General features: G+C 37.7%; 1 protein-coding gene across 1 annotated transcript in view; it reads left to right on the forward strand.

The window, feature by feature from the left end:
• LOC122803966 (polyunsaturated fatty acid lipoxygenase ALOX15B-like) overlaps nt 1-22635 on the forward strand; it is a 217941-nt gene that overhangs the window by 149215 nt on the left and 46091 nt on the right. The window contains exon 4 of the mRNA XM_044073644.1: nt 20542-20642. Within this exon, the coding sequence (XP_043929579.1) occupies nt 20542-20642 (101 nt within the window). The remainder of the gene's footprint in view (nt 1-20541; nt 20643-22635) is intronic.

Raw genomic sequence — 22635 nt, forward strand, 5'->3', positions numbered from 1 at the left:
GACCAAATATTTCACTTTCAGAAAACTCAAACAAAACAAAAAAATCTACATTTTTGCAGGTAGGCAAGTGCACCCCCTACAACCCCCATGAGAACTCTGAGATTGCACTGCAGTGGGGAAAAGGGTAAATTTCCAACCCTTACTGTACTGTGACCTTCATACAAATGCTTCCAGGTTTCATAAAGTCAAACATATGGTCTCAACCATATGAAGTCCGAGCTTCTGAAAAACTGATCACCTGATATAAATCCATATATATATATATATATATATATATATATATATATATATATATATATATATATATATGTATATATATATATATATATATATATATATATATATATATAAATATATATATATATATATATATATATATATATAAGCATACATAAATATATAAATATATATATATATATACATATACATACATATATATATATATATATAAATATATATAGGTTCATAGGTTCATAGGTTTATACTAGGCTATCTGCCCTAAGGCATTTATAAGCCTAGCCCAAAGTTTTGTGGCTTACGCCACCCCTTATATGAAAAAATACTGTGCCCATTAGTTTGTTGTGCCTCTGTTCAGCAGTGACACAGAGATGATTCCCGGGGTAAACCTACGATCTCCCATCCACAGGTCAAGATTTCTCTTGAACAGAGCCTGAGAGGTGCTCTGCCTCACATGGACCGGGATTTTATTCCACAGCATAGGGAGTCTCTGAGTGATAAATCTATCCCTCCAGCACGTCCTATTTATATCCGTGCTAAGGTTTAAGTCGCTTGCTCTAGTGGTTTTGGTGGATTTGGATTTTTTGAGGTGGAGCATGTCCATTAATTCCGGGTTGGACATGGCCTTGTATGTCAGGCACATGTCACCTCTGAGCAGACGGTATGCGACTGAATAGAACTGGAGTTTCTTCAATCTGGCAGCATATGACAGATTTTGGAGTCCCTTTATCCTTTTGGTGAGGAACTTTTGGGGTCTCTACAATTGCTGCAGATGTCAGGTGAGATACATCCCGAATGGGGCATTGTACTCGATCATTGGTCTGATAAGTGAAGAGCACAGGGGAACATTGACCTCACTAGATCTGGATGTGAATCCCTTCATGATCAGGTGGGCAATGTAGAAGGTCTTTCTAACCACTTTAGCAATGTGAGTGTCAAAAGAAAGGCCACTGTTAACCTGGGTCCCCAGGTCCCTGATAACCTCTTCTGTGCTTAGTGGATTGCCACCTATATGGTAGCTTGGGGTTACCTTGTTTTTCCCGAAGGGTATGACCATACATTTTTTGGCGTTTAACTTCAGGCCTTGGCTCTGGCACCAGCTATCTGTTTCCGTGAGTCCCTTCTGAAGGATATCCGTGTCCGATGCACTTTCCACTATGGTGCCCAGTTTGCAGTCATCTGCAAACTTTGTCAGCCAAAGTCCTCCCATGTTGGCCTGTACTTCTGAGAAGTAGATGCCGAACAATAGGGGCCAAGGACCGAGCCCTGTGGGACACCACTTGTGACCGGCTTGGAGTCTGACATAGCGCCAGCAACTCTAACCCTGTGGGTTCTGTCCTTAAGCCAGTTTACAACCCATCTTGTGACATATGGGTTTACATTTAAGCTGGTAAGTTTTTCTACAATACCGAGTGGGGTATTGTGTGAAAGCCTTTGCAAGGTCAAGGTAGGCTGTATGGACTGCCTTTCCCTCATCAATGGCCTTGGTGACTGTTTTGAAGAAGTCGACCAAGTTCAAAAGGCATGATCTGCTCTTGACAAAGCCAAACTGGGTCGGGTCCAATGTCTGCAAGTCCCCTATATCTTTGTTTATGAGCTCCATTATGATCCTCTCCATAGCTTTGCAGACTAGACTTGTTAAGCTTATGGGGTGGTAATTACCAGGGTCCGTAGAGGCACCGCCTTTGTGGAGTGGGACCACAGTTGCCGTACGCCACTCCTTGGGCACGTATCCTGTGGTAAGGCTGAGATTAAACAGCTGCCTTATGTGCAGGTTTAATTCCTCATTTAGCTCGTGTAGCACACAGCCGGGGACACCATCCGGTCCCATTGATGCTGTGTTTTAGCTTTAGAGAGAGCAGCTTTCACCTGCGCATTTGAGATGTCTGGGAGGCTACACTCCGCTGGGATAGTTATCTCTCCTTTAGGGGAGAGGGGTGAAGTTTGCACTGAACCTGTCTGCCAGTATGTTGGCAATGTCTGTGGGTTCAGTGATTTTTGTATCATTTTGGACTAATTCTGAGCATATCTGGGAGTTTCCACCCAGGTTCCTAACATAGCTGAAAAAGGCCTTATGATTGTCCTTTGAATCCATGGCAATTTTTCTCTCAAAATTAGCCTTAGTTGATTTTATGAGTGCTCATATTTTTTACTAATAATGATCAGGGGTGACTTCCATTTTATGGATTTTGTTCTATCATGTAATAGCTTTCTCCTCTTATTGTAAAGTTTGTTAATGGCTGGGGTCCACTAGACTGGACGTTTGCCCTTTATGGAAAGAGTCTTGGTTTTATTTGGGATTGCCTGATCCATGCAGTCCTGGAGGTGTTCATAGAAGGCATTTGTAAGGGCTTCCGCAGCTTGGGTTGTGGTTTCCACTGGCTCAGGGGCCTTGAAGGATACCACACCAGTCTTGAGTAGTGTGAAGTTTGCTTTAGAGAAGTTCTTCACTGTGGTCTTTTTGTTTGGGGTGGGGGGGATGTGGATTTCCAGTGAGATTAGTTTATGATCAGATCTCACCAATGAGGGATATACTTCCAGTGTGGAGCATTTTGTCCCCATGTTTGTGATAATGAGATCTAGTATATTTTCTCCTCTTGTGGGAACAGTGACTAGCTGTTCCATGGCATTTGAATTTATGAACTCCAGGAACCATTGGGCTAGAAAGTTAGGGCTTGAGTAATGTTCCCAGTCTATATTCGGGTAGTTGAAGTCACCCAATATGATGGTGTTTGGAGATACATTTATACCCTCCAGTGTCTTCAGGAAGGCTGTGAGGGGTTCCTGAGTTTGAGAGGGTGGCCTGTAGCATGCTACAATTTGTAGAGCAGTTTTGCCTATGGTTAGTTGCACCTGGATGGTTTCCGAGCTTTGCATTGCCACCAACCTGGAGGTGTGGGTATCCTTTATGAATATGGATACACCCCTCCTTTTGTGGTGTGGTCCGGGTTTTGGGGCCGAACGCATGATATGAGGTAAAACCTAATAGTGCCGGGTGCTCTCAGGAGCCTTGAACCAGGTTTCAGTTACAGCACAGACATTGATGTTCTCCATACTGAGAAGAGCCTTGAGTGTATGCATTTTGAGATTTAGACTTCTGGCATTGAGCAGCATTACCCTCAGTTTCTTCCCATTTTTGTTTTCCAGGGTGGTAGGTTTAGAATTTGAGCCTTGCCTAAAAAAGGCACTATGGGGGTGGCAAGAGCCTTAGCCAATATCCGGAATCCCAGGGGTGACAGGTGCAAGCCGTCCCTTGCGAAGCAGCGTGGCTTGTCAAGCATGTCATCCCAGGCAGACAGACACTGGATCCCCTTTGAATGACACCAGACATTAAGCCAATTGTTAAAGCTGATCATCTTGTCTCTATATTGTGGCATCATTCTTGGTGAAGGAAGGATACTGCTCAGGGTCAGGGTCATACCTGCCTGGGCTACATAATCAGAGAGCTCCTCTATGTCTCTTTTCATGTAGTCCAGGGAGGTACGTCTCAGGTCGTTCACACCAGCATGGACAATGACTGTGTCATATTTGTACTTACCGTGGAGTGACCCGAGTGCTTGTGTTATGTGGCGGATTCTAGCACCCGATAGGCAGCTTATTGTGACCCTCTCCTTGTTCAGCCTGGTGAGTGGGACGTCAGTGTGTCTGACTATGGAGTCACCTATGACAAGTATGTTTGGTGTTGTATTTGGCCTTAAGGGCTGTGACTGCTTTGCACACTGATTTTGTGGTTTATGTGTTGCTTGTGGGATGTCTTGAGGTAGCAGTTGTTTGGGTGTCTGCTTTGGAGGCCTCTGCTGTTTAGGTAAATTTTTACTCAAAGCCTCCGAGTATGTCTTTGTGTGTTTATGTGTTTGATTCAGTGGTGTGGTAGCATTATGTGAGTCTGGTTTTGTGGTGTGTGTAGTTGCCTTCTCCTCCTGTCTCGTCTTGCCAGTCCTGAGTTGAGAGAGCTCAGCCTCCAGTTTGGCTAAATAGCTGCATCTCTCAAGTATTTGTGTTATGTGGGAGGAGGAGAGGGTTGTCTGTGTACATGAGGCAATTGTAACATTGCCTCAATATTCTAGATTCACCAACTGGGCAGGAGAGGACGCCAGCATCTGGCCCTTCGACATGCTAGAAAAATTAAGAAGTTAGGTATGAGACTGAATAAGAGAGGACTTAGTAAGGAAGTGGGTACTCCTGAGGGGGTTTCGCAAGTGAGGGACTTTGTATAATATAGAAGTGACAAGTGCTGAGCTTTTTTTTTTTTTTTTGAGGAAAAAAAAAAAACTTTTAGGAACAAGTGCTGCACTTTTTAGTCAAGGGATATACTGTTTAGGTTACTAGTAGAGCAGTTCTAAGGGAAAAAATGAAGAACAGACTTTATGGAGCCAGAAAAAGTTTTACCTTGTTAATCCGGTGCTAGATATATATATATATATATATATATATATATATATATATATATATATATAGGTCTATTTAAAATGCTTGAAATTGCAGAACATCGAACCACACATCATCGAGGACAAGATGATTGATGTTCTGCAACACTGAACATGAAAGTAGACTATATTAAAAAAGATACCACTCTACTTGTAAGTTTTTGCAGGGGGCAAGCCCCCCTACACCTCCCACACCGCCTTCTACTTAAATATACCAACTCCAAGATCACACTACAGTGAAGCAAACAGTAAATTTCCCATTCCATGCCATTCCCTTCACTGTAGTGCGATCTCAGAGTTGGCATATTTTAGTAGCAGTGGGTGTGGGGGATAAAGGGGGCCCTGCAAACATGTAAAATAAGAAGTTTTCACATTTTAGTTTTTTTTTTTTGAGTTCAGACTTTGATCCTCTCGTCCTCGATGATCAGAGGTTCTATATATTCTGCAAATTTGATACTCTGAAGGGGACCCGTTTATATAAATATGGGTCGACATCTAAATTTCAAAGTTTCAAAATGTCGACTTTCTTATGGTTGAGACCATAAGATCGAAGTTTTGAAATTTCAAAATTTTAATAAAAAATAAAAATAAAAACAAAAAAATCTTTTTTTAATGTTTTTGCAGGGAAACCCCCTGCACCCCCACACCCCCTGCTAATTAAATATACCAACTCCAAGATCGCAAGATCGCACTGCAGTTAAGAAAATGGTAAATATACCATTCCCTGCTGAATGGCGATCTCCATTTAAACGGTTCAAAGTTTCAAAACTTTGAACTTATGGTCTTGACCATAAGAATTTCAACATATTAAAACTTCAAAGTTTAGAAGTAGACCCATATATATATATATATATATATATATATATATATATATATATATATATACACACACACACACACACACATATATATTATGTATGGGTTGTTGTCAAACACTTATATATATATGATATAATAACCCTAACTGAAACTTGGTTGAAACCACACAACCAAAACAGTGATACCCTCCCTCCTGGCTATAACATCCTTAGACTCGACATTCAAAAGAAAAAAGGTGGTGGAGTGGCCATTGTCTGTTCTGACCATCTCACTCCCTCTAGCCCAAACAAACCAACTCTCTCTTCACCTGCTGGACTCCTGATGGCCAACATTAAACTAAACAGTTACACCACTATCAGCATTGTAGCTATCAATATTCCCCTGGAAACAACATTACCATCCTGGAAAAATATTCTATCCCACCTCTCTCAAAACATTCATAATTAAACCATTCTTCTTGGGGATGTTAATATTAACTGGCTTACTCTTCAGGCATCCAACACTACTTCATTCATTAACTTGTACAACCAATCTCTACACACACTCATACCAACAAATCTCATCTCCCTAGCTCTCTCCTAGATTGGATTTCAGTCTCCTACCTCCACAAATACCATAAACCCGAGACCCTACCCGACTCGCTTAGCCATCACTCCCCTGTAAGAGTTGTCAGATATACTCCACACTTCACTAGGCCCCACAGATACATAACCTCCCACAAACTTTCCACTTTCTGCCCAGAGACCTTCAAAGACCATCTCTCCAGAATAAACTGGTCATATCTAACCTGTGTCCCCCTCGACGAAGCTGTCCATTGATTCAACTTTAGCTTCCAAAATGTCCTAAACTCTCTTGCTCCTCTCCTCACAGTCAGGATCAAATCTATCTCCTTGGTTAACTAATCCAACCCACACCCTAATGAAAAACAGAGACAGGATGTAGAAATTGTGGATAAAAAACAAGCTCCCCATTCATTTACAAAACTAGAAAGAACTCAGAAATTAGGTAAAAAAAACATATCTATAAAGACAAAAAGGACTTCTATACCAACCTCCCCTCTGCCCAAATGTCAGACCCCAAAAAATTCTGGAACTCTATAAATCACATTTTACATCCTGGAAACCCTTCCTCCCCTAAGCCCAGCCCAAACAACATGCGTGAAGAAACAGCTGACTTATTCAACACCCGTTTTATTGAATCGATATCTAAGATGATTATCTCCTTCCCCTCTACTAGTAATGATAACAACTTCTCCAATTCTTCTTCTTCACCCAATCCCTCTAACTCTTTCACCCTTAAAACAGTACCTACTAACTATATAAAATCTTTACTGTCAAAACATAAACCCTGCCCTCCTTCCACTGATACCCTACCCCCCTGTTTTCTGCAGATTGCAGCAGAACCTCTTGCTTTTCCTGTATCTATCTTAAATTGCTCCATCTCCAAATCTTATCTCCCCTCCTTATGGAAAACATTCTACACCTTACCTATACATAAAGGAGGTAACTCCACCAGCATCACTAATTTCAGACCAATTGCAATCTTGTATCCTCTCTCAAAAATATTATGCAATACCTAGTTCATTAAAACAAACTCACGCCTACCCAACATGGCTTTTGCCCTAAACATAGTACCACAACTGCACTAATATATTTCATAAATACTATCTCTCTTGCTCGTGATAACAATAAACTGGTATCCTGCTTATTTCTGGACCTCTCCAAGGCCTTTGATATGGTCTCCCATCCTCTTCTTCTGGCCAAATTATCATACCTTAATTTCTCTTCTTCTACTGTTACCTGGTTTTCTTGCTATCCCTCTGATCATCTGCAATCTGTCAAATGGTTCTCTGCTCTACCCCCTCCCAGTAAAAATTGGAGTCCCCCAAGGATCTGTCCTTGGCCCAATACTGTTTAATATTTTCACTAATTTACTACATACCTCTTGTCCCTAGTCATCCCTTATATAATATGCGGATGACTCTACAGTCATCACCATTGCAGATACTCCCTCTGACCTCAACTCTGCCACCCAAGCATCCTTTAACTATGTAGAATCCTGGCTCTGTGACAACAAACTAATTTTCAACCCTAAGAAAACTAAACTCTTACTCTTTATCCCCCAAAACCTCACTAATCTCAAAACGTCTTTTACTATACTGTCCCTCAATAACATATCTATCACTGTTGAATCCAGCACCAAACTCCTAGGAGTTGCAGTTGATGATCAACTTAAGTTTGATTTGCATTTGTTTACCTGTATTAAAAGGACACATCAAAAACTTGGACCCCTTTACCGTAATAAAAAGTCTTAACTAGAAATGCAAAAATAACTCTGTCTCATGCATACCTTCTTCCTAGCCTATTGTATAGCTGTCACAGTCTTAGTAATCGGAACTCCTCACTCTTAGGTAAACTCGAATCAACCTACCACAAGGTGGCTAGCGTCACTGCACACCATACTTATATCTCACCACTGTCTTTCCCTAAGACAGTTAGACTGGCTAGAATTATCCTGCCAGCTCTTCCTCTCTCAACTACAGATAATTCACTCAATTCTATACCAGCACTCTTTCTGTCCTAGCCTTACTCCTATTATCTTTAAATATTCCCTGACTAGGTCTCTATGCAGCTCTGACCAAGACCTGCTAAAAATATATAAATCCAAGACCAAAATTGGTTGTAATCTCTACAGCTACAACCCTGCCATATCTTGGAACAAACTTCCCTTAGAAATTAAATCCTTTAAACACCCTAAACAATTTAAAAAAGGAGACAAATTGCATTCTTATTAGTGTTAGAGATTTTAGTGATTCTTATCAATTGTGATACATAGTTGTGTAAATAATCTTTGAAATCAAATTCAGATAGAATTATTTTAACAGAGTTATAAATGACTCTGAAAAGCCAAATACCTTCAAGCTTCATATAAATAAATCAAACTATTTGAATCCAAAAGTTGTTTAAGGTATAATCTAATAGCTGCCAGTATTAGTTTATTAATATTACCATAAACAGTTATTGTAATTATTTTTAATATTCTTTTGACTTTTACTATTTATTACATAAAAACATAAAAACAGTTTGATCTACTATTAGTGGTATTATGTTAGAACCAGGGTTAAGGAAAACCTACTCCACAACCTGTGCCTTGGAATTATGTAGTATGCTGACTGTCGGGAGGGTCTGCCATCCAGGACTACATGCAGAGGTTGTCTCCAGGTCACAGACTGACACAGAAGTCAGATTTACTTAAATGATGGGACTGGGTACTGTAAGGTCCGGGATGGCTTGATCTCAGATGTATTGTCAGTGATGGATCAAGTATCACACCTGCCTTTGGTATAGGAAAATGCTAAGAGTATGGGTTCTAATCCCACTCAAGATGATTGGGTTGCTGACACTTCAATGCAGCATTCACAGGGTGTTGCACTCCTTAGTGCCTATTCATTCAGATGAGACATTAGACCAAGGTACCACCAGCCTGACATGGATGTAAAGGTCCCATCTCAGCTATGGAAGAGAGTAGAGATCCTTTATTTAAGTCAGCCTAAAGCATTATTTACATATTTACAGAATGTACATATGTATAGGTAGATATACACACATTTGTAGTTTTTACTATTTATCATTTTCTTATAACACTCTCATTGTTATCCTTCCACAATTGACCCCCCACTCCTTCTTCCACAACCATAATCTAATTTTTCATAATATATCTGCAAAATACATTTCCTATTTAACAAACTTTCATTCAGTCTTTCATTCCAAATAACCAGTATTACATAAAATAAATTCTTATTAACCCTTTTCATGTATTCTTTCTTCTTGATCTTATAATATCCATATATAATCATATTCACATCTATATTTTTATATCATTATTATTCTCAAAATATATATCTTCACACAACTTTTGTGAGATTTTCACTACTCTTTTACATTTCAGAAAAAATGCTCTTTTGCCTTTTCCTCCTCAAAAAATAAACACAATCTATCAGTGTTCTTGCTATATGACATATTCCCCTTTATGGTAACTTATTTATTACCAGTCTCAATAGGAAACCCTGACTCTCTATTATCCTGGTCACCACTGTTTCTTACTTTAATGGCTTTAATCACTTCTTTTGGCACATTTTCTAATGGATTTACACACTAATATTGTTCCATCACCTTATTATACCGCACCCTTCTATCTTTCTCTATGTCATCAGTTTTTATTTCCCATGTAAGTGTTTTTCTTGATAATTTATAATGTCTTCATTTCCATGTTCCTTTTCTCCAGGAAATGTTTGTACTTATATTCAAACATTCTCACTATTACTTTTCCACTCTCTTCCTTTACCCACTTTATATCTTTATACAAGTTTAAAGAAGCAGAATAAACAACTGTATTTAGTAACCCCAGCCCCCCCTTCATCGTCACTCATATACAACACACCTCCTTCACTGGGTTTAATCTTCACATTTGTATGAAAGAAAACACCAAATGCACAATTTCCTGTTCATATTTTTCTGGGGGCATATAAACAGTTGACATGTATGCTGCTTGTTTCACATTAATATAGAATTCAGCAGAAAAGTTTTTTCCTGAATGCTAATCTATGCATCCTCCTCAGAAGATACACTACTTTCATTTTTTTTATCAAAGCCTCCCTTTGCATCATAAATACACCATTTTCCCAAACTTTATCCTAGCAAAGACACTAGTCATTAAAAAATACACACTCCCAACTTTCAGCACGTCTTAAATTTATATACACCCCCCCATTTTCAGCACATGGCTTAAAACCTTACTTTTATCTTTATTCCTTCCAATCTCCTCTTAATTATTTTCATAAAAATGTTATAATCTGTGTCATTTAGTTTGATTGGTCTCTAATTTTTTTATTTGTTCTTCTCATCTTTCTTCCATATAAATTTTAATATCCAATTATATAACTCTTTATAAACAGATCCATCCTTCAACCATTCATACAGTATATTTATAAAATACTTTCTAGTCCATTACTTTCATATACATTATATACCCTGTACCATTTATGGCTGATAATGAATCAACATTTACTTTCCTAAGCACAATTCACTAAGTAATTTATTTAAAATTCTTTCTTAACACGTTGTGGATCGTTTCCACATGCTGTACTATAATGCTCATAATTTCCTCTTGTGCTCTTTGTAGCTCTCCGTTTACATTTGTTTCATTTCCCTCATTATACTAATGTCCTCCTTTAGTATTTTACCCCAATATGTAGGTACATCCTCTATTTTCCCTTGTAAACAATGTTTCTGCTTAAACAGTAATGCCTTATTTTTTCATATATATATATATATATATATATATATATATATATATATATATATATTTCTTTTTCGTATCATAATGCTCTCTCGTATTATTCCTTAAATTCATTAATATATGTCTATACATTTTCCCATACTGCACTTTCTCTTCCTTATATCATCCTGCCACTGGGGAAAAAGCAAAAACACTTTTTATATTTCTTTTTAAGTTCAATCCAACATTTGGGCCAGTATTTGTAGAAGTCCTTAATGGTTTTATGATCCATCCATCACTGCAGTGCTTCCCAGTCTACAGTTTCATCCTATAATCTCTCGTGTTTTCATTTTCGCCTTTCCTACTTTAATATATCATCTTTCTCCCATCATTCCCAGTCATTCTGCTAAATGGTCTGGAAAACCTCTCACAACTGTATCATAATCTGCTACCCCCAAACCTTCTGATAATACAAAATAATCAATTTCACATCCAAGTACAGCAGCTTCTATAAATCCATTCACTTTTGTTCCATATAACTAATTTACCACATTTTATCACTTCCTGTATTTTTACATCTTTCCCTTTATGTTTACATTTTCCTCTTAAATCACAATTAATGTTCCCTGCAATTATACATTTCATGTTAACCATCACATACTCTAATATTTGATACAAGATTCTCTCTTTCCTTTCAAGTTGCATATGCATAGAATGCTATAATTCTCTAAACATGTTCTCTCCATCTCACATCCACAACAGTTAACCTGCCCAGCTTTGCCAGTACTATATCTAGTGTTTTCACAATTTTTATATAACACCACTATTCCAGAACAATATTCACTTCCTAAGGTCCTTATTATATTTCTCCCCCACATTTTTCTGTTTGCAGTTTGTCAGGAATCTTAAATCTTCTAACAGAATAACATCCACATCCCATTTAGCACACCATTGCAGTATCCCTATCCATTTTACATTTACGGAAAGTGCTCTAAAATTATTGCTTTTCCTTCTTTTTAAGTTTGAAGGAAATATTCTTAAATTTTCCTTTTCTTAATTTTATTCTTCCCCAACTGAATATTTTTCTGAGCCTATCTACAAAATCGTCAATCTTTAGAATCGGATTTTTTCACTGGGTAGAACTTTTTAAAAACATTATTAGTATCTACCCCTTCTCCTGACCTCTCTTCCTGCACACACACCCTTTCTCTCTCTCCTCATTTTCCTGTCTATATTTTTCTTCTACAGTCTCATCTTCACCTAGTTCACCCTCTCTCTCAGTCTCTTGTGTTGGCCCTTCTTTTTCATTATTTGCTGTTGTTTTTGCTCTTGACAATCTATCCAAAAGTGTCCCCTTTTTACAGACCCTGCATTCAGGCACACACCATCTGCTGTATGTCCTCTCTCACCACACTGGTTGCATTGTACCTTGTCACAATCAATTAAATAAGAAAAGTCCCCAGAAAAGAAACATGATTTAGGCTGTCCAGCATAAGTTAATGTCCCTCTACACAAAAATAACACTTGGCAAGTGTTTCACTATGTTTTTTTTTTCATTTGTTTGTTTTTTTTATTTCTAAACAGCATCCAATGTCCATTCCATAAGTTTCTCTCATCTCTAACTTTCACAGTGCTATCACAGTTTCACACAGAACCTGCATGCATTTTAATTCATTATATCCAAGTGATGTCTCCACGTGCATCTGCAGTTAACTCTTACTGACATGTCTAGGCATCAAATATTGCTTGTTCATATTTGCATCAATAATTCCAAAACCATGCTATGTACAAGCTTTTAAAAGGTTTCACCTTAAAGCTTGCACAATGGTAAACTCAATTGCATTAATATTTGAACTATGTCTAGTGCAGGTAAATAGATATTAACTGTTGTTTTTATGAATTCATTTATATAGATATAATTTGCACATTTTTATAAATATTGAAACAAGCGGCAGTACACAGAAGTACTCCAAGAAGACTGCCTTATAAAGTGATTCTTATTACTTTTGGAGTCATTTTTTGTTCACAGCATTTTTATAAATATATCAACAACCAAGTAACACAGATATAACTCCTTAGCTTCACATGAAAGCTCTCAACTAGATGAACAAAATGCTGCTGACAGTATGTGCGTAATATGAGTGCTTGCTGAGATATTATAAGTTGTTTGCAAATTATTACAAATGTAACAGTTACTGTGTTTACTGTGACTTATAAAATTCAGTTTAATACCTAGAACCTAAAGAATATTACTGCTATAAAAATAGTTTGTGCTGAAGGGTTTGACATTTATACTTCTTTCATAATCCCTGTAGATCCTGACGGGTCTATATCACAATGGCGAACTTACAAAAGTTTGATCATTGTAATATCGAACCCTACTGTCCGAAACCCAACAAAACTGAAAGCACAGAACAGCGATTTTTTTCCCAGGGAAAAAAAATCGCTGTTCCGTGACAAAAAACAAAACAAAAACATAACCTTAAACTGAAGGAGGGGCTTCACCCCACACACCCCCTACTTAAATATACCAACTCCAAGATCGCACCACAGTGGAGGAAATAGTAAAGCCCTGAAAATGGCCCACCAGTCCAAGCAGTTCATTAGTAGCATTTATAGAAAGCCAGTGTTTGCTAACCAATATCTACATAGGGACAGCCTCCATACTCCTCATATGAAAAAGGATGTAGTTAAAGGACAACTAATTAGACTTAGTAGATTAACTACATCAGACATTGACTTTATAAAAGAAATGGAGATTTTGAGAACTTTATTTGAGGCTAGAGGTTACGATAGATTATGATTCAAGCAAATAGAAAATGAAGTTCTAAAGTTAAGAGACGGCAAGGCAAGTCCAATTTTGAGAGGTCACACCCAACTTGAAGCATTGAATGAAGGACAGGGTATCAGTGACCACTCAAAGAATTTGAACAACAGTTTTACCTGTTAATTTCCACTTCTTATAGTTAATGAGATGTGGATTGTTAGAAAGATTATAGTTGACAATTGGAAAATTGTACTAGGTAACATAGATTTAGCCAAGATTGTAGGACTGCGACCTCTGTTTACCTACAAAAAAGTTACAAACATTAAGAGTCTATTAGAACAGGGTTGCAACAGCAAAACTGATACAAAAAGTGCACTCATTCAGAAAAAAATGTAGTTATTCTTGTAATTCTTGTAGACAGTGTAGGTACATCGGTAACATGTCTTCAGTGGAATTTAGTCACATAAAAATAACTTTTTGGGCCAGAGGATATTACACTTGTCAAAGTGAAATGGTAGTATATGTTGCACAATGTTTATCCTGCCCAAGTTATTACATAGGAAAGACTACTAGGTGTCTAAAAAGACGTATTTATGAACATCTTTTAGCAATCAAGAAAAAAGAACAAACTAATGCTTTGGCAAAACACGCTGGTACTTGTATTGATTTAAAAAAGTCTGTTTTCTCAGTGATGGACACTGTCAGTAAAGAAACCTTTTTGGGTGATTACAAAACCTGGTTAGAATGCAAAGAATCTTTATGGCAAATTTACTTGGGTGCAGATATTGCACCAGGTCTAAATGACACCATTAACATAAAATGCTTTTTGCAGACTAAGCTTTAAAGTTTTTTAAAACTTTATTTTATTATATTCATTAGAATGTACAAAAAACTTTTTAATTATTATTTTTTTTTTTACTTCTACAATTACTAATTTCATTATATGGATTTTTGTATGTATTTTTTTTTACATTTATAAAAATGAACTTTCTTTTTAAATAAAATTATTCAGTCATGTGACTGCTAATTAAGTATTTAAATGTTGTCTTAGGGTGGTTACAATGTTTTTCTGATGAAGTTCACAGCATATTAAAGTGAATGAAAGTGCTAACTTCTGGTGTCCGTGTCTTTTGGTCTTGGTTTGGAGCAGTGTTTTTTAGTTTTCAAGTGTTTCACTATGTTTTTTTTTCATTTGTTTGTTTTTTTTTATTTCTAAACAGCATCCCCTGGGAAAAAAGTCGATGTGCCATGGCTTCGCTATTTTCCACTTTAGAACTTTAGGGTTCAATATTATATTGTTCAAACTTGTTTTAGTTCAACGTTGTTATATAGACCCGTTCCTGACATATGAACATTTCTTCGAAATGTGACGGCATCATTTGATTCTGTCAAAAGGCTTAGGCTCCGCCCATTGGAAATTTCAGTGCAAACTTCCTGAGCTCCACTAGAGTGAATGAGTTAACACCTTCTTCCAGTTCATCAGTTGTAAACTGGAAAGGAACTTTTTTCTCATTTAAGTTACTACCAGAAAACAAATAATTGTTCCATGGATAAATATCCTTTTTGTTATATAGTTCCAGAGATTTCATCATCAGTCCATCAGTTTCAAAGGTTAAGTCACAAAAAGTCTGTCTCAATATGTATAAAACATAACATTTCTTGACCTTTAAAAAAGGACAGTTATCAAATGATCCCGTACATAACATATGTCTATTACAGTATCATGTTGTCCTTATTCTCACAGTTGGTCTTCTCCTCTGTTTAAAACAGTTTTACTCACAGTTTGTTGTTGATCTCCTTTTCTGCCTGCTGTCGTTGCTGTATATGTTTTAGTTACTGCATTATCTGCTGCACAAAAACCAGACCCCTTCTCGGTTTGTTGCTGCTTTCCTCTTTTACATTCTGTCACCTCTGCATACGTTTTAACTGCTGCATTCTTTGCTGCCACATCACCTGGTTTGTTTTTCACTTTACCACCCTCAGCACTTTAGAAAAACGTTATCTGACATCTTACCCCATGAAATGGCAGAACTGTTACATGGAACGTCCTGTTGATTATTTTTAACAGATCATCTGCAAGCCCTCCTGACACCAGTTCTGTTATCTGTACCGCTTCAACAGACTCACTCATATTCTTCTCCATGGAGACAGCTAAACACTGCTCATTTGTAACATGCACTGCAAGGAATCTTTGTTAATATTCTGAAGTTCCATATCAAACACATTGTTCTCCAAATTCTCACTTTCCACCTCCAAACTCTCCATAGCTTTTCTCTCCACCTCTATGCTTCTGCCTCCCTTAGGCCTCTTCCTTTCTGCTATAGGTGCCCCCCACCACCATTTAGCAAATCCAAAGAGTAGGGGAAGTTCCCCAGTGGCCAGGCTAAGGTTGTCCTAGTTATAAAAATACTATCTCAGGCCTTCCCTGAAAATAGTCCAATAGCCTAGTGGGACTAACCTAGTCAACAAAAGATAAATAAATAAATAAAAATCTACTAAGGCACTCACTCCGCTGGGAATAAGCCAGATTCATTGGGCCACAGCTGAAGGATGCTCACTTCAGCAGTGAGCAAGTGGAGGGTTAGGGCACAGGTGGGGGCATAAAGCATCCATTTGGCCACCTGAATAATAACCCATTCAGATGTCTCTCACCCTTGTAGTAGGAATGCCTAGTAAGGGAGAATGATGGACTCACCCCTGTAGAGGGGTAGATAATCAGTAGACAGGGAGACAAAAATCACCTAGAAAAATGTTCTGCAGACTTTTGGGAAAGGAATGAATGGATTGATTCTTTAGGTACCTCAACTCAAGAACTGGATTTAATCTAGATGCAAAATTCTAAAATATTATGTTTGCACTCTTCAAGTAATAGTCTCCATCAAAGAGTACAGGTCAGTTAACTCTTATGTTTATAATCAAATGCAAAGAGACATTAACAAAGATTCTTAAACTAAAAGGGAAACTGCAGAGGTAGACATAATTAAAAATGCAGTGCTATTTGGATGTAGTTAAAAAGAGAATGCTTTGCTTTTCATTGTGATGCTAAAGAAAAATCACATTATTTATTTAACATTTGTTAACTAGGAAAGTCCAAGTAGGACAGAATCCATTTTCAGTGGAGGCCTGGGGAGAAAAGCTCCAGAGGCATGTCTTTGGAATATAAGAGGAAACCAGAGCACCCTGAAGAAACCCACACAAATGCAGGGAGGGCATGCAGACTCCACACAGAAGGCACCCCAGCCAAAAGTCAAAACAGAGAACCTCTTTCTGTGAGGTGACAAAGCTAGCCACTGCACCACTGCACTGCCCAATAAATAAGAGATGTTAAGCAGTGTTATAGCCAAAACTGAGAATCATCCCCCCCTCCCTTTCCCTATGCCTTCCTTACTTTTACTCCCCACACATCAAACACAAAGACATAGAAACTTTGCTAGACCAAATTCCCACTGACTTTTCATCTGATTGGGACATCTTCCCTGGGTTTATCCATCTGTGCAAAAATGTCTTAACCGAACTCCTTGCTCATAATCATAACCTCTGTCTAACAAACAACATCGTACCAAAAATCTGTGAAGAAGCAAAGCCTAATAACATCTGTTCTAAAACATCAGAAACCAGAAGACACTACCACTTTCAACCTACTTCTATACTTCCTACAGCTGGAACATTCCTAGAAAAATAATCCACACTCAATTTTACAGATTATGTCCATTACTATCATCATCTCTCCAAAAAAACAACATGGGTTCTATGGTGGCCAAAGGGCTATGACAGCTCTATGAACCCTAACTGATGAAGTCATGAACAGCATGGACCAAGAAAATCTTACTAGAGAAGCCGTTGTTGATTTAACCTAGCTAACCACTCATCGCAGTCAGACAAACGAATAGAAACTGGCATTAGTGAAAACACTCTACCTTGGTTTAAAGCCTTCTTATCAAACAGGTCCTTTAAGGTGAAATTAGGAATGTCCCTGTTTGCTAAAGCACAAGTCCTCAAAGGCTTCATTCAAGGATCCACCCTCACACCTCTTTTTTTTCTCCATATTCATTAACAAACTCACTTACAACATCACATTCCAATCATATAATATGTGGATGACATGGTCATCTTCAAATCCAACTAGTCAAACTCTGGGATACAAACTCAACTCTAAATGACTTGCATTTACTCAATCAATGGCTTTTACAACACAAAGTCTTATCAAACCCCCTCTAAAACAAAATCCAGACTACTCAGCCCCCCCAAAAAAAGCTTACCAAACATCCTAAGACACTTCACATCACAGTTGGAAAGATTCTCCACATAGAAACAACCATCTCATTCGACGACTTAGGAATCTGGTTTGGCTCAACTATTAATTTGCATAAACTCATTTAAAAACATGCAATAAAACTAACTAGCTAGTTCTCTGTACCAGAAATCTCTGAACCTGTATGACATCTCCAGCAAGGATAGTCATAGGCAAAGGAATTCTACTTGCACAGCTAGAGTACAGACTAACCATTGTTGTCACTGCATCAAAGAAAAATACGGCTATCCTACAGATCATCTCCAACAAGATCACCATTGTACATGGCGAGGCTATGAGGCGAGGCTATGATTGAACATGGTGCTTAGGTGGGGTGCCAGTTCATTCTGTAGTTCATGTAGAATGCAGCCTGGGATGTTGTCAGGTCCCATAGATGCTGTGTTCATGGTTTTGGAGAGTGTGGTTTTACCTGTGCAGCCATGATTATAGGAACTTTAAGTTCTTTCAGTATAGAGATGGGCCTTTTAGGGGGTGTGGGGGTAAAGTTAGCACTGAACCCATCTGCCAGGATGTTGGCAATATCAGTTGGTTCTGTATATTTAGTGCCATTGTGCTGTAACTCAGAGCAGATCTGAGTGTTGCCATTGAGATTCTTGACATAGCTATATAATGCTTTGTGGTTGTCTTTAGAATCAGTGACGATTTTGTTTTCATAATGAGCTTTGTATGATTTTATAAGGGATCTCAGCTTCTTACTGAGGCTGACCAGGGAGTTCTTCCAGTCATGGTATTTTACTCTTTTTTTTTTTGCAGCAGTTTCTTTCTTCTGTTGTAGAGTTTGGTTATGGCAGGGGACCACCAGACTGGCTTCCTTTTTTTGGAGGATAGCATCTTGGTCCTGTTAGGGATAGCACGATCCATGCACTTGTGCAAGTGCTTATAAAGTGCATTTGTGTAGGATTCAGCAGTCATACCTCTATTGTCCACCTGAATTGCTGTCATGAAGTTTGCCACTTCTGTCTTAAGAAGCGTGAAGTTGGCTTTGAAGAAATTTTTTACTGTGGTTTCCCTAATGGGGGGTGGGGGCGGGATGTGGATGTCTAGGCTGATTAGCTTGTGGTCAAATCTGACCAATGAGGAATTGACCTCTGGTGCGGAACATTGGTCGCCCATGTTGGTAATGACCAGGTCTAGGATACTGCTGCCCCTGGTGGGGGTGTCGATAAGTTGATCCAAGTCATTGGAATTTATGAATTCCAGAAAACGTTGAGCAAAAGAGTTGGTATATGAGTAGTTTTCTCAGTTAATGGTGGGGTAGTTGAAATTGCCCATTATTAGGGTGTTGGGTCATACCTTAATATTTTCCAGTGTATCAAGAAATGAGGAGTGGGAATCCTGGGTCATGGTGGGGAATCTGTAGCAAGTTACAATTTGGATTGTAAACTGTTATACAGAGAGAGAAAAACAGTATCAGAGGCGATATTATTTAAAATATGTATGATCTTGTTACAATTTTAACTCATAGCTCCATCATAGGAAAATTCTGATAAAACACAATGCAAAACATTAAGAAATAAATTGTTTAATCTTTTGGTGGGGTGCAGGATATGGGTGTTTTAATATGATGTGCAGAAACGAGAATGCATGCAGCATGCCTACAAAATTAAGCACTACATATAGAGAGTTTTGTTGTGAAGGAAGGCACACTTTAAGCATAAGAAGCCAGTTTTGCAACAAACCTAGATCATGACAACCCAGTTCATGGCACAGATATGTTTTTTTATTTTTTCAGAAATAACATTTATTTTATTTTATTTTGACAATATTAATTGAGGTAAATCACTGATGCCATTAGACCTATTTCAATAAACAGCACTTGATACATCAAAAATCCTGCTTAGAAACAAAAATTATCTGAAATAGTTATATATATCTTTGCAGAGTCCTTCATTTGATACAATATATTTTTGCAAGTTATTTTTGAAATGTTAACAACATATGGAAATGCACATTTAAAAATTAGCAAACCAAGATTTACCAACTCATGAACTGCACAAGTAACACATACAGTATACTGTGTCATTGTCATTTGGTATTTTGTGTGATATAATTTTTTTGCACCCTGCAGTCAATGTATATGCAGCTTCACTGTATGAAATGTAATAGCCCACAAAAAAATTAAAAAAACAAGTGGCACTTTTGCAAAAAGCAGGAGACCAGTCTGTGATAAATGGTTGAACAAATAGCCCTGAAATAATACAATCATTGCAGTTAACGGTTGACTCTTGGGAAATACCTCTCAACTGTCCAAATTTTCACCTCCTATTGTTGATCTGTTTTTCATAAAATTTGTACTTTTATGACAAATCATTGAAGATTGAAGTCACCCTATAATGACATAAATTTGAGTTTCAGATGTCATATCCTTCAGAAGATATACACTAATGCAAAACTTCTTACTCTAGCAACATAGTAAGTTTATAAGAGCAATGTATAAAATGTGTCCCTGACTTTGGGCATTTATTCCCCCATTATTTTTGGTTTTGTCCAGATTTCTTGTGCTTAGAGGTTGAGAGATATATATTGGGGCCAGATTCCAAAAGACTTGCTCTCAGTATAAGTGACTTACTCCGCTGTAAGTCCTAATTCTAAAGCAGACTTCCACTGAGAGCAAGTCATTTGGAATATGTCCCTTGGGGGGTAGCATGTAATTCTGTTTACATTTCTAGGCCCCCTACTGATCACCTTCCTTCCCTCTCCAGGAATTCCTAGCAGTCTGGAAAGTAAGCCAGCTTTCAAGAAGTACCTGACGATGGTTATATTCACGTGCTCTGCTCAACATGCTGCAATGAACAACGGACAGGTAAATAAAATCAGTTCTCATAGCAGAAATGGAAACAATGTTGCAACATTGTCAAATTATTTGTTCAAAAATAAACCAATAAAGCTCCTAACAGAGAAGATGGCATATCTAGATGCAGAAACCATTATCTAGAACACAGTAACCATTATTTTTACACGGACTATTCAGATAGTAAAATTAGATTATTATTGTATTTTTAAACTCTGTGAAAAAGAAAAATTCACAAAAGAATCACAGAAATGTAAAACCTTTCTTGTTGAAATGCAGTGAAGCTGGTGCTTGTAAGATACAGATCTATAACAGCTCATCCTTTAACAATTACAACAGTAAAGCAGTAACTCAAATTCTGCAAAACCAAATGTCACATTTGATTGTGATGACAGCTGCATATTCCTTCAGCCTAGTTAATCAACATCTTACCAGACTTATGCTGTACTCTTGTTTTCCTAGTACAGTGATTAAACAGCGACATTGTGTGACGTCAGACAAAATTAATTAACAATTACTTAGGGCTCCATTTGTAAACAACAAAATATAAATAAGTATCACTTTTGCTAGAACTACCCGTGATGACTTTTAACTTATGTGCTTGAAAAGCCTTTCATGAGGTTATGTTCATAACCCAATATATCTTTGCATATTTGTTTGTTAACATGTTCATTTAGCATGTGACTTCAGCTGCAGAATTGTTAAAGCCATTAGTCTTAAGTACTTCATTTTAGAGGAAACCCCCAAATATGGATAAATAACTTTTTAAGAGAAAAATGGGGACTGTGAGAATGAAACCCAGATTACATGATGAAGCTTGAAAGCATCTCACAGACTTAGTCTTTTGTACTGAGTCACTAATGGATGTTAGTGAGTCTTGTGATTTCTGGGGTATTTTTGGAATTTTGATTTGAGATTTGTTACATGGTTAATGCTAAGGGTTAGAAGGCTGTATGTTTTAACTCATTTGTTAGCAGTGCATGTTTACTAGACATAAGGCTCTCTTCTCAGGAGCAATGTCAGAATACTGATCTGGTTAAGTAACTTGCTCAAACTCACACAATATGAAGTTGAGACTGAGAGAATTAAACCACTGGAATATAGGATGAGGCTTGCTATTAGCAGATGTTGTTTAACCTCTAAATAAATGGCCTAACAGCTTAACTAGTCAGTCTCTGTCCAGGAGCTACAAGTTAAAATCTGTCTCTAGAAAACAGACCTAACAATCAGTACATTATATCAGTTAATTATATCTGTAAAGCCACTGTACTACTACTTTTAATTTCAGACTACTGTCTGAATAAAGGGCTAAGCACACCTTAAATACTAAAATACAGTTACAAACTGGGCACATCAACTAAGAGACAGGAAAACAGTTGGAGGGCAAAATTTAAGATCTTTATTCTGTGTAGGCAGAAAAGACAATAGAAGCATAGGATAGGGGGACCTAATGCTGTCATAAAACAGATAAGAAACAGTTGACTCAGGCTGGAGGTGGAGGAGATAATCAGGTAGGAATGTGTCATCAAGATCATGTGATCAAATGTGTCATCAAGATCATGGCAGGGGCAAAGACAAATGGAGGGGAGCAGAGGAGATGTATCTAAATGACTGCAGCATCTGTGAAAGGGACAGGGGGCATTAAGACTCCCTGTATAGCACCAGGAGGAGCAGAACCAGCAGAAGGGGAGTTAGTCTGTAATGATAATACAGGAAATGAAGAAAGGAAGACCAGAATAAGGAAAATAAAGTAGAAACAGAAGCTCTTAGGGGAAGGGTCAAGTGAATAAGAAAAAAACAATAAAATGTGAGGAATGAACAGAAGCTCTTAGGGGAAGGGTCACGTGAATAAAAAAACAATAAAATGTGAGGAATGAACAGAACCTGATAGTGGAAGGGTCAAGTGAATAAAAAAAACAATAAAATGTGAGGAATGAACAGAAGCTGTTAGGGGAAGGGTCAAGTGAATAAAAAACAATAAAATGTGAGGAATGAACAGAAGCTG

Source organism: Protopterus annectens, chromosome 6.part0 (genome assembly GCF_019279795.1).
Source record: "Protopterus annectens isolate FY-2018-M chromosome 6.part0, PAN1.0, whole genome shotgun sequence".
In the NCBI taxonomy this organism is placed as follows: domain Eukaryota; kingdom Metazoa; phylum Chordata; order Ceratodontiformes; family Protopteridae; genus Protopterus; species Protopterus annectens.